The sequence below is a fragment of the Nelusetta ayraudi genome, unplaced genomic scaffold (assembly GCF_046127955.1).
Source record: "Nelusetta ayraudi isolate G7.1 ecotype Tasmania unplaced genomic scaffold, CSIRO-AGI_Nayr_v1 ptg000070l, whole genome shotgun sequence".
Lineage (NCBI taxonomy): Eukaryota > Metazoa > Chordata > Actinopteri > Tetraodontiformes > Monacanthidae > Nelusetta > Nelusetta ayraudi.
The window spans coordinates 8,238,842-8,257,269 of NW_027466120.1; the positions used below are offsets into that span (position 1 = coordinate 8,238,842).

At 41.7% G+C, this 18,428-nt stretch overlaps 1 protein-coding gene across 1 annotated transcript; it reads right to left on the reverse strand.

Annotated features, from left to right (window-relative positions):
* Positions 1–2,106: 2,106 nt before the first annotated feature.
* On the reverse strand, positions 2,107–11,192 carry opn7d (opsin 7, group member d). The gene is made up of 6 exons (XM_076042062.1): positions 10,932–11,192; positions 4,955–5,045; positions 4,662–4,824; positions 4,221–4,348; positions 3,771–4,105; positions 2,107–2,895 (listed from the first exon to the last, which is right to left on the reverse strand). Exons 2-6 carry the CDS (start codon positions 5,043–5,045, stop codon positions 2,413–2,415), a joined length of 1,200 nt encoding a protein of 399 aa, XP_075898177.1. The 5' UTR covers positions 10,932–11,192; the 3' UTR covers positions 2,107–2,412.
* Positions 11,193–18,428: the final 7,236 nt, after the last annotated feature.

The following is an 18,428-nucleotide window of genomic DNA, read 5'->3' on the forward strand; positions in this document are numbered from 1 at the left end:
TTGTCTGAGAAGGCAAGAAGTTTGTTTTGGCATGTTAAAGTGTTTTAAAGCAATCCAGGAACAATTTTGGATCATCTTCCTGCATCCTGAGAAAAATCAGACCACACTGTGTACTCATTCCTTTTATTATTTCTATAAACCTAAGCAAGATTTGATCATTATTGTGGCACTAACACAGGATGCCTTTAATGCATTGATGAACACAGCACAACACTGCACCACGTTGAAAAAGGGAAGGAAGGAGACTTAATTCCTTGCAAACTTCTGTTAATTGATGAACTTTAAACTCGGTAGTGATATAATATTTTGTCAGTGTGTATCTTTTCTTTGCACAGTGACATGAGACAAGAGACAGTGTATTAACACACGAGGCCTTACGAGGCCTCTGCTTCCTCTGCCAAGCACCGTCTTGTAAATTGGGCAAAGTGATGCCTTTTGTCAAGACGTGATGATGTCGTCAACCAGGGGCAGCATCCGCACCCGGTGTCACCAGTGAACGCTGCACCCTCCTCGCTGCCCTACAAATCTGCGACCGCTGGGGAACTTTCCTCATTTTTACGCACAAAACAACACAACTAACGACTCGGTCAAACTTTAAACATGTTTCCCCATGAGTGAAGTTTTCCGTGAAGTAGGTGTCCTGCAAATCATCATCCCCCCTCGTCATAAAATTTTACAATCAACACAACCAAGTTTATAATTATAATAATCAGGTATAAAGACCCCCCCTTTCAAATAACATTTACACTGTGTCCGGGGGAACATAGATAACACAGGTCTGTTGAATTATTGTAACACCTAATTTTCTCCTGTGGAGCAACAAATAACAAATTCACATCTCAGGGATTTGCATCCACAAGGCTCTCAGAGATTGTAGAGCATGTAAAACATAGATTAAAAAAAATCAATAAAAAAATTAATTATCGAAAGGTATACAGAGTGTAAACTTGGGAAAAAATTGATAAAATCAGTGATATCCAATGGCCAGATTTTATATTGCAGCGGTGAACCTCTTGAGCTTGCCAGTGAACTACGGTGGCCTTCGCCCATCAAAAAAGGATTTCGTCCACAACAAGTGTTCAACAAGAGTTGTCCATTTACTCATGAGGGTCCCACATCACTACAATAAGACAAGTGCTTCTGAGTTTAATGAAACACTGATGACTAAATATTGTGACAATGAATTTTTTGCATTCAACAAAGAAATAGCTAGTTTCCTGTTCAACAAAGTCTCTCTCTTGCCAAAGCCCAGCAAAGATGCATTGGTGCGTGCCACTCAAAGGCGTTTCGCAGTCCAATCTGTCTCGTTCTCGCCGATATTTCTGAGCGATTTCTCCAGAAATTGGCAACAGTAACCATGAAGGACAAGAATTAGCGGAAGGTGAGTAGTAAAGCTAGGTTATACAGCACAGTACAGTACAGTATCTACTGTATACACAAAATGCACAAGAGATTCTGCTGTATTTTATTGACAGTGAATATCCATTTGTTCTGAGCATGAAAACCAATGGTATTGTCTTTGCCGGGTGCCTTTCAAACAAAGCGTTGTAAGATGACAACTATGCGTGAGCAAGACTCTTGATATATGTTTATATAAAAGAACTGTTTAATGGGTAGGAAAAGAAAACAACTTTTATTTTACATCTACAGTACACGTGTACAGATCGTTTGTCGTATGTCAAGCAATTGTCCAAAAATCGACAAACTTTAAAAACTCCACCTTTACTTAATAAGTTCTTTTTGCATTATTACAAATAGATAAAATAACTCAAGATTATGGAAACATAAAAGTACCTTAAACACAGGCCTTAAAAGAATGACCTTCGCATTAAGACTTCAACTGTGTAAAACATTTACCTCTTTCAAAAAATGGGATTAAAAATCTCCAAAACAATGATGGTGAGTTGACACCAAACCGCAACACTCAGCAAATATTACTTCAAAGTGCCTCCCGTGGCATGGAAGGAATTTGGTTTAAAAAGATCAGAAACAAAACAGAGCAAAAGAGAACTTGAGTAGAAGCACCAACAACAAACTCCTATGAGGAGAAATAAATTACTTCTGATTTTCAAGTCAAAAACATTGTTGTCAAACACACTGAAAATACTGACATCATCCAGACTCACTGACCTGGTAGTTTTCCCATTATCATTAATTTGCTGATTCAGCAGTAGATATAACGACAACAGCAAGTCAGTAGCAAATGTTCACATTAAAGGGCTTGTTTGGATGGGTGTGAGTATATTATCCTTGCGAGGCCACAGTGCTGTCCTGTCACACATCCCAATGAAAGGTGCATGTGATGTGTCGACGTTGCATTGTTTGTTGCTGTAGTGTGCCCAGCATGCATCTTTTGTGTTGTTGGCCTCCTGTCCCATCCTGTTTGCCTCATCAACCAAGGTAGATGCACCACTAGACCAAGTCAGCCTGAGCTTGTGCTGGGAGCTGGCTGACTGTCACCTCTCTGTAGCCGGAACCAGTCAGGACACAGGCAGTCCTTTGAGGGCTGGTCACGTGACACAGCTCAGTGTTCTCAATGCACTGCAGACAAGCCCCATAGCTGTCCTGCTGTCCATTTGAAAGGCGTGTGGAAACACTCATGTCCTTGCTGCGCTGCGAGGCGACTCCCAAGCGTTCCTTCGGTTCCAAATGCGGACTTCCCCGATACAGCCGCTGCCTTAACATGGACGTGTCTCTGTAAAGACACTCGCGGAAGTTGGGCTTGCACAGCAGGTAGACCACTGGGTTGTAGATGGTGGAGGACTTGGCGAAGACGGCGGCAAGGGCGAATGCATCGGGTGGGACCTGCGTTGCATCTCCAAAAGCAGCCCACATGGCCACAGCAGCGTATGGGCTCCAAGCAGCCAGGAAGCCCATGCACACTGCGACTGACAGCTGTGGAGAAGAAGCAGTCGCACATGTACAGCGCACCACAGGACCAGGTGTGAAGCTTTTGCCTGTGTGCTGGCAATATGATATACTGTATATGTGCACTCCTGACCTCATACCTTCATGATGCTTTGGATCTCAAAGTGATTCTGTGACAATCAATCTGTGACAACTTGCAAGAAAAGCAATAATCAAGCCGAAACATACCTACCAAGAAAGTACCAATGTAACTAATGACTGGACAAAACTAGCTGTGCCTTTATTTTGTCACTCCTCTACAATGCATACTTTGCGGGAGTACGTATTAAATAGATGACCGCAACAGAACAGACAGGTTTTCAATTCTGTGTGATTCAGCTACGAGCAGCAGCACTGGACGTAGCTGAATCCAACACTAACCCTGCTGTGTGTCACTTCTCATCTTGCCTCTCTAACATATGTATACATCAGGACACATCAGCCAATCAGATTGAGCCGAGACACAGCAGCACGTACAACGCTGTGACTTCATGTTGGGAATAAACTCTTTTCTTGCGATTTTCTGGCGTTTATAATTTTTTTGAAAGATTAAAAGACCATGACTTAAAAATCTACAATAAAAAGATTCACGATGAACTGCGTTTCATGTCGCAGTCGTCCTGTCAGACGTTTAACAGGCTTTTTGCGTTTCTTTTTGTATTGCGGCCAATGGGAAAAACGCTTTATGGGCCGTGTGGCTTTTTTTGGCTGCAGTACCTCGAGTGACCACTGGGAAAAGAAAATCACAGCGCCGTCATATTGCCGGTCCAGTATGCTGTTTTTATGATACATCCATGATCCCTACTGACTGCACAGGGAGAAGGTCAGAGATACATTGAAGAGTAGGAGACGGCCACCCTTACCTTTACAATCAGTGTGTGTGCATTAGTGGATTTTGTCTGTGGTGACACATGCTGCTGGACAGCCTGACGGGACCCCCGCACCGTCAGCAGGATGAACGTGTAGGACAGGAAAATGATGGTGCAGGGCAGTGCATAGCAAAAGAAGAAAAGGCAGATGATGTACGACAAAGCCAAAATCTCATGGTTGGGTGCGAGCCAGTCGATGCAGCATGCGGTGCCATAAGGTTCGGGACTGTAATGTCCCCACTTTGCCAAGGGCCCCAAGGCAAAAAGAGATGCATAACACCACACTCCCACCACCAGGACACGGGCATGTGATGAGGAGAACTTGTTACCTAACCAGGTAGAAGAGAGGAAAAAATGCTTTGCAGTTATCAGAGTAATTTTTTATTTGGGTCTTCAGGCTGTCATGGTTTTCATTCTGTGGCGTGACAGCTTGTTGCCACTCACCATGATTGGGAAAGCACACTTTGAGGCAGCACACTGAAGAGAGAGCCGTCAGATTGGTCAAGCTGCATAGACCGAATAGCACTCCACACATTGCATAGAGCTGACAGGTAATTTCTCCAAAAAGCCACCTGTATGCACAGAGAATGAGAAAATAAATTGTCAGCTGAGAATATCCATCAAGCGACATGGAAAAGTGTCAATAAGCCAGTGGTGAATTGCTCAGACTGTGCAGCTCAGCCCTGAGATATCCTAATATACGTAACATAACATGACATAACATGACATAACATAACATAACATAACATAACATAACATATTTTGTTCTGCTCTAAATTCTTTCTGGTATATCACAAGCAGCAGCTTAGAACACAAACTCTCTTTTATCATCCAACTAGTAGCAAATGTCATAACTTGCTAAGCTAAACAACTCCTACTAAATACCTGTGTGAAAATGTTGAGGGAATTGCCAGTGGGAATAAAGACAGCGTCATCCCGAGGTCACTTATGGACAGATTGATGATGAAGAACTCTGCTGGCTTCAAGGTCGAGCGCTTATGATACGCCACTAGTAGTAGAATGCAATTGCCCATGAGGGACAGTAGGCCTGTGGGGACCAATAGGATGAGTGAGCTGAGTCTGACATTTTGCAACCACAGGGATTCATGCCTTCACAGAGCTGAAGGATGATCTCATGTGCTACATTGTACGGTGCCACGACATCCGTGTGAACTCACAAAATATGCTGTAGAGCGCCCCCATGACGATGTCATGCTCCTTGGAAATGGTGGAGACAAACACATCAGATGGATCTGAGATATTTGCCATCTAAATAAAAAAAAAGCACAAATTTACAGTATTTGCAAACCACATAATAATGATGCACGTCACCTACTGATGGTAACAAAAACACTCAGAAAGCAGAACTTTGTGCTTTAATGTCAATTGAATCTATCTATCTATCTATCTATCTATCTATCTATTGAAGCCAAAATATTAGTTTTATTTTCTGATTTCTGATTTTTTTTTTTTTTTGCCATTGTTATTTAATTTATTAATTATGGACCAAATAATTGTTTGATTGTTTGTTTGTATTGTGTTGCAGTTTGCGCTAAGAGGCCACGCCCCCTCATCACCGTAGGCAGGTGACTGCAGCACCTGCACTGTATTAGTGTGGTTAATGGGGCCGGCAGCTCTCTTGAGTGGAGCGCAGCCATACAGTTTTTGACCGCTGTCAAACTTGATGTTGGATAATGGATTTCTGATTTTTGGATTATTTTTGTGGATGCCATGGAAGCAACCCGTGCTGCCGCATCGGCCTCTGTCACGGTAAGACTGTTTTGCTTTTTACTTTGGAAATGAAGGAAGAGAGCATTGGATCGCCGCATCCTCCAGAGTTCTTTGTACAGCCACGTACAGGCACGTCAAGCTGAACCATTTCACCAAGAGCAAAGCCTGTTGTGTTCTTGGAGAAATATTGCACTCTTTTTTCTTTCTTTCTTTCTTTGTTTTTTTCATCTTGGTTTCACCCTCTGGAGTTTCTCTCAAATGCAACTCGGTAGAGCTGTTTAATTTTGGATTTGAGGATAAACCAGCTGTGTTGAGGTTGTTGAATGTTGATGTTGTCTTTTGTGATGTGGTGTTGCAGTTGTCTAAAAATCATACAGTTTGTTCACAATAGAGCTCTGCACACTACACACGTGTCAACGCATGCTGATGGCCTTCTTCCCATGTAAGAGCTCAAGAACTCAGTTAGACGGTGCACCTTTTTCAGCAAAGAGAGATGAGGGCTTGAGAGAGACAAACGCTCTAATCAAAGAGACATTGCTGTACTCCACTGACACACACTTACATTTGATGCCGTCATGTGTGTAATTGCAGCACATACAAATGAAGTCATCCAAATTCTTCAGGTGGGTTCAGCACGGAAGAACACTCTCTTCAGCTTCTGTTTTATAGCCTCACAAAGTGGCACTTATGCTTCCTGATATGAGGTTGATTCAGAATCGGGCCACGTGTTTCAATCTTGCCACACTGCACTCGGACGAGATGGTTGCTACATGAGCAGCATTTATTGATTGAAATAGATGAAGGCAGTAAAACACTGCGCAAGGGGACATGACCGGAGGAAACGGTTTCAATGTGATCAGACATAATGTAGGAGCAACATTGACTTTCAAGGACAATCACGTAGGACGAAGATAGAGGATTCATTGCCAAGTACGCACGTTGGCACCCCGGCCAATGACGAAATGTCCCATCATTCAGGGAAGTAATAAAGTTTAGTGTCGCTAAAGCGTCACCCAAATTTAGAAACCGCTTTATTAATCAAGAACACAGTTTCACCATCAGGTGGCTTTGTCAGGAAAAATATATTGCTCTGTTTGTGTTTTTATGTTGCTTATTGGACAGCAACTGCACATCTAGACTAAGTAAAGATGCAGATATAAATACCAATAACTCTGTGGCAGATTCAGTATTTCGACACTGGCTGAGCTGTTAGTCAGTCTACTGTCATCACGTCTCTATGCCTTCCTGAGTACCTCCTGTGTGTTCACCTGTCATTAATCAGATGCCTTTAGGACATTGCTAGGGACATTTAGCTCACATCATCAATGAGTTTGAAGGAGATTTTTGCGTTTGCGCAGCCACAGTTTACTTCTTCAGTCAATATGACAAGTAGTTGTTTAGATATCCAGTTTGTGATCTTTGGCCCGATTTATGATTTTTGGATTAGTTAAAGCTTTACTACTTATTGCCCATAAATACATTAATAAAAGTGTATCCTGGCAGTGCAATAACAGTAATTTGGTTTTCCTACCCTTACGGATATGTATGTATTTATATATAGGAACAGATAGTTGCCATCTTGCACCACCATATTTCTAAGGAAGCCAGATATAGACGCTGTGTTTCATAATAAGGGTGACAGCTTGCGTCTTCAAATAAACCAACAAAGAAGCTCACTGGCAAGCTCAGGAGGGGGAGAGCGAGCGAAAGACCCCGAATTCTGAAATATGACCCCTTGATGTCGCTGTTTCTTCTTCAAAATCTCCAAATATTGCAGACTTAACCTTGAAGTTTGCGATTTCATATTTTGAATGCCGATTACCCAAGATGCTGCTAAACGGAGGCTTTCACTCGTCCCGCCGAGTGGCTGCGGTCAGAGGAGATAAGCAGCCGTTAAAATGCTGACAGGCGGGTCAGAGTGGAACAGACAGCACATCCATGAGCTCATGAGCAGTGACAAATACAATGTCAGCAGGGCCTCCAGTGAGTGGCAGCCATGGATAGTCTTTGACCTGCACTAAATGACACTGTTAAATATGCAACTGTTATGTTTAATATCGCTGATTCTCAGGCCAGTTTTCTTGCTGTGCGGATGAAACCATGATGCTGGTTAACAGCGTCGGTGCACCTCAAGGGTTTGTGGCTTTAACATCCTGAGTCACCGAACGCTGTGTGTTTCTACATGTAAAGTGTCACATTGGATCTTATATGCTTGAGCTGGCTGACTTGTTCTGTTGCTCACATTGATGACCTTATTCTGTGTTAAAAAAGGCAACATTAAATATTGAGTAGTGTTAAATCTTATTTTATTTTGGAAGGGCCAGTGCAGGTCAATGCACATTTCAGAACGAGTGAACGCATTATTAGATTATAGCCAAAGGTTAGTTTCCACCTGTTGCCACTGAAAGCTATTATAAAAAAAAAAGAAAATGAAAAAATTCAGGAGATCAATTTGACCTTCGTTTGCAGAAAAAAATGAAATCATCGCTCGACTGGAATTTCAACATCTCGGCCACAACTCAAATTCTCATACAGTAATGGTATTCTACAGCCATAATTGCTTTCTAGTGGCTTTCAGGCCATTATCCTTCTGATGAAACAAATATTCTTTGAGTTTGACACCACTGTTGTGCTGTGGTGTTGTTCTCAGCAGCATATTTGTTCAATACTCTTGTCATCAGAGGGTGTATTTCAGGATTGTCACAACCTGGAGCTTGCAATAAATGAAGCCACATGACAGGGATATGGGATTTAGCACATTAGGATGTAATCGGTAACTTCCCTTGTGTATGTATCATATTGACTGTACAATTCTTTCTTTGCAAAGCCCCATTGTAATTCATGGTTGCCTTGTTTTAGAAGCTTAATCCTGAGATGTTGTGTATGTTTAGTGCTCACCTCCCACAGAGAGAAACCAACATGTTGGCTATTTTATGGTTAGCTTTTCCCTACTCTGAAAAACATTTGCCTTGTTTTGGTGAAATGGTTGAATGACGACATTACAACAATGTCATATATTGACTTTCATTCTGATGATTTTGAGTTGTTTTCAAAAATTATATTATCTACAATATTATATTATATATATACAATATTCAAAAAATAATCTTCCTACTTCAACATATAGTCTGTGACATATCCCCCGAGGGTCCCGCAGGACGCTTGAGATGTGGTAGGTTGTTTTATTACTGGGTGACTGCCTTCTGTTCACATCATGAGCGACAGTGACAGTGACAGTGACAGGCTGAAGCCTTCACCGTATTTTGTTCCCAGTGGGTGTGACAAAGTATTTAAAGTTCAAATATTTAAGATTGTATACTGTGAGAAATCTCATGCAATGAGTGGAGAAATACAATTTTCAGGATCACACACGTTACGCTGATCATACAACTTTTGCGACTGTGTTAGGTGGCTCCTTCAAACAAACCAGAGGCAGATAAATGTAGCCGTCTTGTTGGCTTGCTGCTTGAAGGCATTGTGTATCTATCAGGGTGGAGACGTGGGTACATCATCAAAAGTGGATTCCATTCATTTCTATAAAAAGCTGCTGGAAGGGACAAGAAGCCAGACTACAGCTATCTCTTCACTAAACTGCCGACATCATAGCACTCAAGCATCAAAGCTTGAATTCACCCTGTGAGGTAGGAAGGTGGGTTGTTGAGATTCACTGTCATGTGTGTAATTGCAGCACATACAAATGAAGTCATCCAAATTCTTCAGGTGGGTTCAGCACGGAAGAACACTCTCTTCAGCTTCTGTTTTATGACCTCACAAAGTGGCACTTATGCTTCCTGATATGAGGTTGATTCAGAATCGGGCCACGAGTTTCAATCTTGCCACACTGCACTCGGACGAGATGGTTGCTACATGAGCAGCATTTATTGATTGAAATAGATGAAGGCAGTAAAACACTGCGCAAGGCATCTGGGTTGTTGAGATTCACTGTCACATGTACTAACTGGAGCCACAAGGAGATCAAATATTCTCCCCTGACCTGCACAACACTTAATGTCTCTTGATGGGAAACATGGTGAAGATGGTGGCTGTAAACTGAATTCTCTTGACTATGATAAAAAGTGACTTGTCCAGGGTGCACATTGCCTGAGTTAGCCCCATGACAGCTGGGAGAAGCTCCATCAGACTCCTGCAACCCTGAGTGCAGGAGGAAGCGGGCATAGAAGATGCATGGATGGATGATAAACAGTCCAGAGATGATCTCTGGGTGTGGCAAACAGCTTTTTTATTTATTTATTTATTTATTTATTATAAATCATTTGACAACATATCTGAATCTTGTCCAGTGTTTTCTTTTTCTGCACCTACCGATGAATACATTTTCTTAATGTTGCAGCATTGTTTAAAGTAATTGTTTGTGTCTATTTCGCAAAATGGATATAGACTATGTGATATAATATACTGGCAGGTTTAACACTCAAAACCAAATGAGAAAAAAAGATGAAATACACTTAAACGTTAAACCGTTGTTCAGCTAAACAGGTCCACTGCCAATAATGTGGGTCTTTAATGAACAATTACAATATGCAGTGTATGCTATGAAGCATCTCTCATGTTAATACGCCTTTGAAATTCCGTCTAGCCTCAGATCTGCTGCCTACAGGAAGGGCAAGAGTAAAAACAAAGCTAAATAAATAAATAAGTACAATTCTGCCACCCTAATAAGTCATCACCACTCAACCGTTATTGCTTCCTCTCCTCTCCCCGACACAAACATATTACATAAGCACAGCTATAGTATAGGAAAAACACTCCTGCGTCGAGGTTATAACGTCCTTCCTCCAACTGTTCTTGCAAAACGGATTATTTGCCTTTGACCTGGACAATCAGTTCAGGGTTGCTAACTTATTTTATTTTTTTATAAATCATGTTTGACAAAATCTCGCCATTGTACAGTCATTGTCGAATGAAACTGGGTCTAGGGTGTGATAACTGAAAAAAACAACCAACCAACCAAACAACTGTCATTTATATTTATCTGGTCACGGTGAAGCCGTTCACGCATGCAGCCAAACATCAATGAAAAATGAATAAATGGTCATTTAAAGCAATGCCTGAACATTTAACTGAAACAAGCTTGCCGCTGTTGTCAGTTGTTTTATTACCAATTACTCCAGAGGTCTGAGAAGTTGGCTGCGATGCCAGTGCCGTTGCTGTTACTCCTCAACGGCACTGCTTTGACTTTATGAGACTGTCCTTAAAACTTGAATTCATGTCCTTCAATATCCTGCAATAATTCCAAGGCAATAACAATGAGACAGCAGAGACTATCAGTCGCAATAAACATCCAGACCCGCTGCAAAGGAAATTAAAGTGCTGAAAAATATCAGTCAATATAAAAGAAAGACAACATTCAACAGACAATTTTTGATTCTTGCTATTTTCCAATGTCAGTGTGCTCTCGCTTACCTTCCACGAAGAGACGTCTCGTTCTCAGTTAAACTCATGGAGTCCGGGTGAAGAGCAGGACTCTAAGGACCGCAGCTCGGCCAGCCACCAGCAAAGAGACAAAGAGACGAGCCAGCCAGCCAAGGAGAGACAGACAGACAGACAGACTGACAGACAGAGCGACAGGGATGTGGACCTGGTTGAGCCTCATGCTGGAGAAGCTGGTTTGTCACATGCATCTGCTCAGCAGCAGGACACAGTCAGGTGGACGCACACACGCACACACACTGTCATTCAACGCATGCATTCATCAGCACGGTGAGATGCACTGAGCCCCACTGAAATGAAGGAGGAGGAAGGCAGAGAGAGAGAGAGAGAGAGAGAGAGGGAGGGAGAGAGAGAGGAGAGAGAGGAGAGAGGACGGAAAGGCAAAGAGAGAGATCAGCAGTAAACTGGCGGCTCTGACTCTCACTGATGACTCAAAGAAGCAATCCCACCTCATCCCCATCAACCCCAAGTCCCTTTTGTTCCCGATGCACTCATCCCTAATTTGAGTCTGTGCTTGAAGGGACTATTGAACCCCAAATCAAAACCACTTTGTAATTATAGTGCGCCTTATCCATCTCTCTCTCTCTCTCTCTCTCTCTCACTCTCTCCTCTTTGTGAGTTGCTGTTGCAGTTTTGGCAACGTCTCCCTCCATCTCTCGAACAATAAACCTTGATTGCATTTCGCCCGCGTTGCTTTAGGCACCAGAAAAACTACATTTACAAATTATCCAAAGCAATATTTCATCACAGCCGTCATTACCCAGAATGGAGGAGAGGCTCGCTCATTAATACACAGTAGGCTATAAACTTTAGCATCAACCCAGTGGGAACTTGCTGCAGTAACCAAGAGCTCCAAACTTTGCACAGCCGCCTGCACTGATCAATAATACCTGGCTTAGATGGTGTTGTCTGATTAGAAGAGCAAAGATTGGCACTGCTTCTCTATGGCCTGTGTGTGCTGCTTTATTCTTGACTGGCCTTGGCAAGACATAAACTAAACACTGTAGCGCATGTATTTCATTATGGGTGTGAAATATGACAAGAAGATTTGTATTTTCTGGGGAGGAAAAAAACAGAAAACGTGCACCGCTTGCTTTGAATAAATTGATTCTGATCTTTTCAAACAGGATCAGTGAATTTCAGTCATAGCCTGAATTTTACTTCAAAGAGAAAAGGGTTTGATTTTAATTTCATATCGTGAGCCTGTAATAGCTTATGACAATTTTTTTTTTATTATTTTTTCATTTTATTTTATTATTATTATTTATTTATTTATAATAATAATGGCTTATGATTCACACGAAAAAGACATGGAGCCCCTCCAAAAATGTGGTGTTTTGTCAAGTAAAAAACCTGTTGCTGTGTGCTGCTCGGGATGAATCACTGTGCTGGTGCACCTTAAAGCACATTTTTTTTTTGTGAAATGTGATACTGTGCTCAATTTGTTGGTCCAAATTAAAAGCCCATCAAGAGAAGAAAAGTGTCATCCTTATTTAATCCAGCCCTGGTTGGGGAGGATTCCAGCAGCATGGGAAGCGCTATGTCACTCTACCTTATTAAAGCCACCACCACAGTGGTGCTTGGTGAAGTGCTGCTTACAGGCCAAGAGTCATGGAAAGCTGCTTAAGGGCACCCAGGCTGACTCACTTAGCTCCTCGGAGACTGCGGGGCTGTCAGCGCCCTGTGAGGAGCCACGCTGTGATATTAATACTTTGGTGCAGGGTCCTGGTCGTCCTCAGCCGGCTCCCCCTGACACATTGAGATGAACTTAGTGTCATAGCAAATGGTTCGCCGCAGTACATTGCGCCCTCATAAGAGATGACAGTAAGCAGGAAAGTAAGCATGAGAGAAAGTAACGAGAGGCCACGGTGGGGGGAAAAAAAAAAAAAAGTGCGGTCGTGTTTATCAGCTCAAAACGGCAGGACTGACTTGATTTTCTCTGTGCTGCATGAGGTAGAAACCCTTTGCTGATTAACAATTATTTAATCACATTAAGTTAAAGGTAAAACCCAGGTACTAAGTTGAAAAATCAATGACTCAGTTATCTGAGACCAGTCATTCACTACTTTTTAGCAGTATATTTTGGTCTGGTTCAAAACTAAGGGTAAAACATATATAGAAAGAAATACTTGTCTGAATATTAAACTGGCCATCTATATATATTTTTAATGGCTGTATTGCTGTCTGGTAATTCAACAATGCAATTACCCAGTAACAATTGGGTGCTTTCTTCACTAGTGTTTTGTCACTATTTAGATTGAATAATGCGTAGATGCACTTGTACACAGACGTGACATTTCCAGTTTGATTAATAACTCACTCTGACTTAGCACTTGTATTGTTTCTTTGTCACGTTTGTTTGTACTCCAGACCACAATTGTGTTGAAGAGTTAATCAAATAAGTAAAATAAGGCCACAACTGATTTTTGATAACATCACAAACAAATTTGTGACAGTGATGACACTTTGGACCTGGATATTCACAATTATTCATATTGAAGGAAGACACTTTTTTTTAAAATGAACCACAATCTCATTTGGTCACGAGCAGTGTTCAATTCAAAGGTTAAGCATGTGATAATGAGAACACGACTCTTGTCTGACAGTCGAAATCAAACCGATTTGCTCTACAGAAGCCGAGATGGAAAGCAGAGGTGCAAGGTGCCGATAAGTAATTTATTTGTTTGTTGGACACGCAGAGTTCTTGGGTGGGCGGATCAGACGGAGGAACAGGGAGTGATTGAAGAGAGGGGGGGAAAAAGAGAAAAAATGGGGCGTAGGTGGAGAGAGAGAGAGAGAGAGAGAGAGAGAGAGAGAGAGAGAGAGAGAGAGAGAGAGAGAGAGAGAGAGAGAGAGAGAGAGAGAGAGAGAGAGAGAGAGAGAGAGAGAGAGAGAGAGAGAGAGAGAGAGAGAGAGAGAGAGAGAGAGAGAGAGAGAGAGAGAGATCACAACAAATGAACAATGACGAGGCATCGCAGTTACATACGAGTCGTAAATTAAGCATCAGAAAGTTGGAGAACGAATACATTTCTCTGAAAATTTGAACTTAGCAAATTTAATGTCTGTGTGTGAGATTGTGTCGCTTGGTTGTGGCAGCTGGTAGTTTGTATGGACACTACAGCTGCAACAAATCACTCCAGACAGCAACCACCGCACTGCAGGCCAGGGAGAGGCACAGCCCTTCCAAGGAACAAAATAAATAGATTAATAAGTATGGATTAGTATGGATATTTGTATGGTATATAAGTATGATGCCTTTTTTGGATTCATCTCATGTATCCATATATTCTGCATAAAGAAAACTGACTGGTTATGGAACCTATTGAAACTTGAATACCAAGTGAAAACGCTTTGTAGTGGAGTTGAGAAGATTCCAAAAAAAGCAAATTGAAATTCTGCACAGCAGTGCCGTTCAAGCAAATGATGGATGCTGGGGAGGCAGCGGGATTGCAACATGTGAAGTAATAAACACCAAGTAGCAACAACACACTGGACTTTTGAAAACATACAGATTGTGATTTAGATCAGTCATGAAGTATAAAGGCATTGGTTCCAGAATTCATCCTCTAACCTTTTCACAGACCTTGAGGCGAGAGCGCGCCTTGGTCCAGCGAGCTGTTGCAAATGTGACTAATTGGTGCTGTTGGAAATTTTGGTCTGTCCCTCATGAGTGAATAATTTGAAAGTTAACGCAGAATAATGAACAGCTGTGTGTGAGTGTAATTGTGTCTTGCCTTCTGCTCAACGATGCAAAGGAAAGTTAACTAAAGGAGAGAATTTTAGACGTAGCGGCGAAATTCAACAACATCTTCTCGAAGGTGATTGTCACAACATTCTGTCATACAGAAGTTCTACATGTGAGAGGATGGTGGTGAAGAAAGTTGAAAGCTCAGGGTCTAAATAAATCAGAGACTAAATAACAGAAAATGTTATATTATATTTCTAATGGGAGTGAATGGTTTGATTGCTCTCTCCGTTGTCATCCCAATGATACATCACCCACTCACAACTCACTGTCATTTGTTTAGATTGTTGTGCTTGAAGGCGGGGAAAAGAAGATCTCCAAGTCACAAAGATAGATTGGAACTAATAGATTGGATTCCGCTCAGTGCAATCCACTTAAGAAGCAGCACAGTTGATGAAATACAAGAAATGATCAATTGCCCTTTTTGTCTGCTGAGAAGTTTTCTCAGTCAGAGAGAGAATTCCAAAGCCTGGAACTTTATGTTATTCTCCAGGTATTTTCTGTTGATATCAGGGAACAGCCGAAGACCAGATACACAGCATTTAAATTCCTTAGTTAGTCCAATCCAAGCAAAGTGCCCTCTTTCCAGGTGTAGAGACCACAATCTTACAGCAAGCTAAACACCATTTACACACAACATGAGTCAAGAAGTGGTATTCAAACTCCTTTTATTCAATACAGACTCAACACAGTGCATGGAGTGAAGCCGAAACAACAAAATACATATTCAATATTGTAACACCATCAATATAAACATTTTGTGAAGTTTAAGTAGCATTAGAACGTTATCATTAGCATGAGTTAAGCTTTAGCTCCATTAGCAACAACCACGGTAACGGCGACAGCAGCCTGAGAAAGTCAAAGCAAACATCAGATATGCCGATAATACAAATTAATTCATTAACAAAAAACACTTTAATATTTCACGACATGGAGAAGAGACAAAAGGAAAAAAAGGAGGACATAACCAAGAGCAGCAAGCTTTTTGTGTAAACATATACTGGAATACAACTGATAAGACGCATACTTGGAGGCAACGCTTTCAAAGGCAAGGGACAAACGCAGACAGCAGACAACCAACCAGCTCGCAGTTTCAACAGTGACTATAGACACTAAGGCCTGAGGCCTTCCGACTTTTATGGCTTCCTGAGCGAATTCCTGTTGATTCTTCCTGTTGGGACTCAAATGAGCCGTTCACTGCCAGAGAGGGAGCCAAAACAGACCACTTTAATGCCTGGAAATACATCAATATAATAATATATACAGTATACATGTCTTATTGTTGTATAACAGTGGACAATGAAACGAATAAAGAGCCCACTTCTAGTTGTTATCAATTATCTAAATCAAGCTCAGAGGTAGGAATGACAAATGACCCATCAATTATGTTTCACAAAGAAAAGTGAGGCAATATCTGATTAAATATTTGATTTACATAAAGAAAAATGAGTGAACAAATAATGTTGGCCCTTCTGATAGAGAAAACAACAGCTCTACAGTTCATAAGTTCATGTAAGCTTCTTTTTTTTTGAAATAGTATGTCTATCCTGACCAGTGTTGCCCTAATAACTCCATTGCAACAATGAACAATGACCCATTAGGACATCACCGTGTCATTAAAATCCACACTGAGAGACTCTTAAAGGAAGCTCTCCCATCTTTTATCTTCAGTCCATGAGACTTTCCTGTCACATCCTCCTGACTCAGCTGACTGGAGGAGGAAAGTTGGATCCAGGCTCAAAAAGCTTCTCATGAAGACGTCTGGTCACCTTCAACTAAAGCACAGTGCAAACGATATGGTTCCTGAGGCACTCATCTCTCCTCTGTTATCCTTATTTGTCTCTCATCTACTCTTTGATTTGATCAGCCAAGTTTTAATTCAGGCAATTCATTTTGGCAAGAATCCATCCTCAGTGTTTCTCAGTCAAGCGCTTTTAAGGGGATCAGCATTAGCATGACCTAATCCCTAAATCTCACAGAATTCATTCGACTTGAATATTCATGATGCTAAAAACTTGCCATATTTTCCAGCCAACTTCTCTTTTTATACGAGTTCTTTAACGGTGTTATATCCCGGAGCCCATTAGTCACTATCTGATTTAAAGTGGTGGGAGAGTTTCACTGTGTGAGTCTACTGTAATGAAGACCGTCTGTCCTGTGACTGTCATTGGAATAAAGATGAGGGATATTCACCCTGCATGTCCGCAGAGGACATTGCGCCGGATGATTCATATTTTCAACGACTGCAGCGTTCCGTTTACGCAAATATCCTTTGTCCTCTGTCGTTGTGCCAGCTTTGCCTTTTGTTATGTGGGTGCCTGCCTTGGCTGGTGACTGACCGCGAGCAGTGTAACTCTTGAGTCCATGAGCGAGCCAGAGTCTGAGTCAGAGGAGACAGATTTACTCGAGCTTCTGACTGCCCCTCCTGCCCGAGTGTCCACAGCAGGACGCGTAAGATTAATGTGTTGTTGTTCTTCAGGTGGACAAGGGAATGTGAACTTTAAGGACACACAGAAAATCAGTAATACTTAAAAAGCACAGGCACAACTGAGGGTGGAATTAGGTTCGGAACTTACCAAGTGGTGCACAGTTAATTAATTCATCATGACCACTGTGATCACACTGTGATCCTCTGCAGTGACTACTTTCCAAAAGCTGCCATTAAATGAAAAGTGGGTGTGAAAATGCAGAACATCCTTTCAGTTAAATCAGACCGGGTTCTATGTGTACAGTATATTCACATAAACACTTGAATGAACACGCAGCGTTCACTGTCGGTGCTTACAGCTGCTGCAAAAATGCCCAGAAATATGACACCTGAGGAGTCGGGTATGATTGCGAAATTGCCATCTGTTGACCTGACCGCAATCTGCGCCCTAGATTGTGTAGAAAGAACGGCCTCGGCAACCTGAAGCTTCCCATAATTTCCATTTTTCTGATGGAACTCTGCAACAATGTACAATATACAGGCTTCTATACGCAGCAAACTGTTTCTCCGTCACTTACTGGCTCTCTGTGAATACATCCACACCATATATCTATTTTAGCGTGTCTGAAAATTGTTCCATCTCTTTGCCTCTAACATAAATTTGCTGTCAATCTTTTTCTGCCCCTCTCCCGGCCAGCTCCACCAGGTATTTCCATAGTTATTATTCACCACATGTCTCCAGATAAAATGTTTTCGCACCGCCCTGAGCTCATTCCCAACATTGCTGCAGTTTTAATGGGTGTTTTGTCCTATCGACGATTGGTATACCAGGGCAGGGTTATTAGCAACCTATCACCCTTTTTTTTTTTTTTTTAAAGGTGGCCAAGTGAGAACCGGGCTTGGCCGACCTTGATGATTTATGGCCTAAAGGGAGAGATGAGGAACACTGCGGGTCTGTATCACCTTACCGTTGTTTCTCTCCGTGGCGTTGGAGAGTTTTCTCATGAAATGGGAGCGACGCCGACAGAAATGATCTGGGAAGTTGTTTATTTCTATGAAGTCTCCCTCATCCTTCACATTTAGGAGCATCAATGCTCCACTGCTGTCAATTGTGTCTGCTGTGGAAGAAAGTAAACACTTTACCTTGTGAGTCATACAACAAACTGACCTGGCAAGTTGACTCATACAAGTTGTGAGAAAAGCAAGACCAATTTAGGTTTTGGCTGGTGAAAGAAAGTCAGACAAAAAAAAACAAACTCAACCAACTAATAATAATAATAATAATAATAATGTCAAG

Bases quoted from the DNA above. Each gene is read 5' to 3' on its own strand.
- opn7d (XM_076042062.1), bottom strand. From the start codon at position 5,045: ATGGCAAATATCTCAGATCCATCTGATGTGTTTGTCTCCACCATTTCC. The intron at 4,106-4,220 runs GTGAGTGGCAAC...CTACCTGGTTAG, and splicing joins AGTGTGCTTTCCCAATCATG to GTAACAAGTTCTCCTCATCA. The intron at 2,896-3,770 runs GTAAGGGTGGCC...TCTTCTCCACAG, and splicing joins CACACACACTGATTGTAAAG to CTGTCAGTCGCAGTGTGCAT.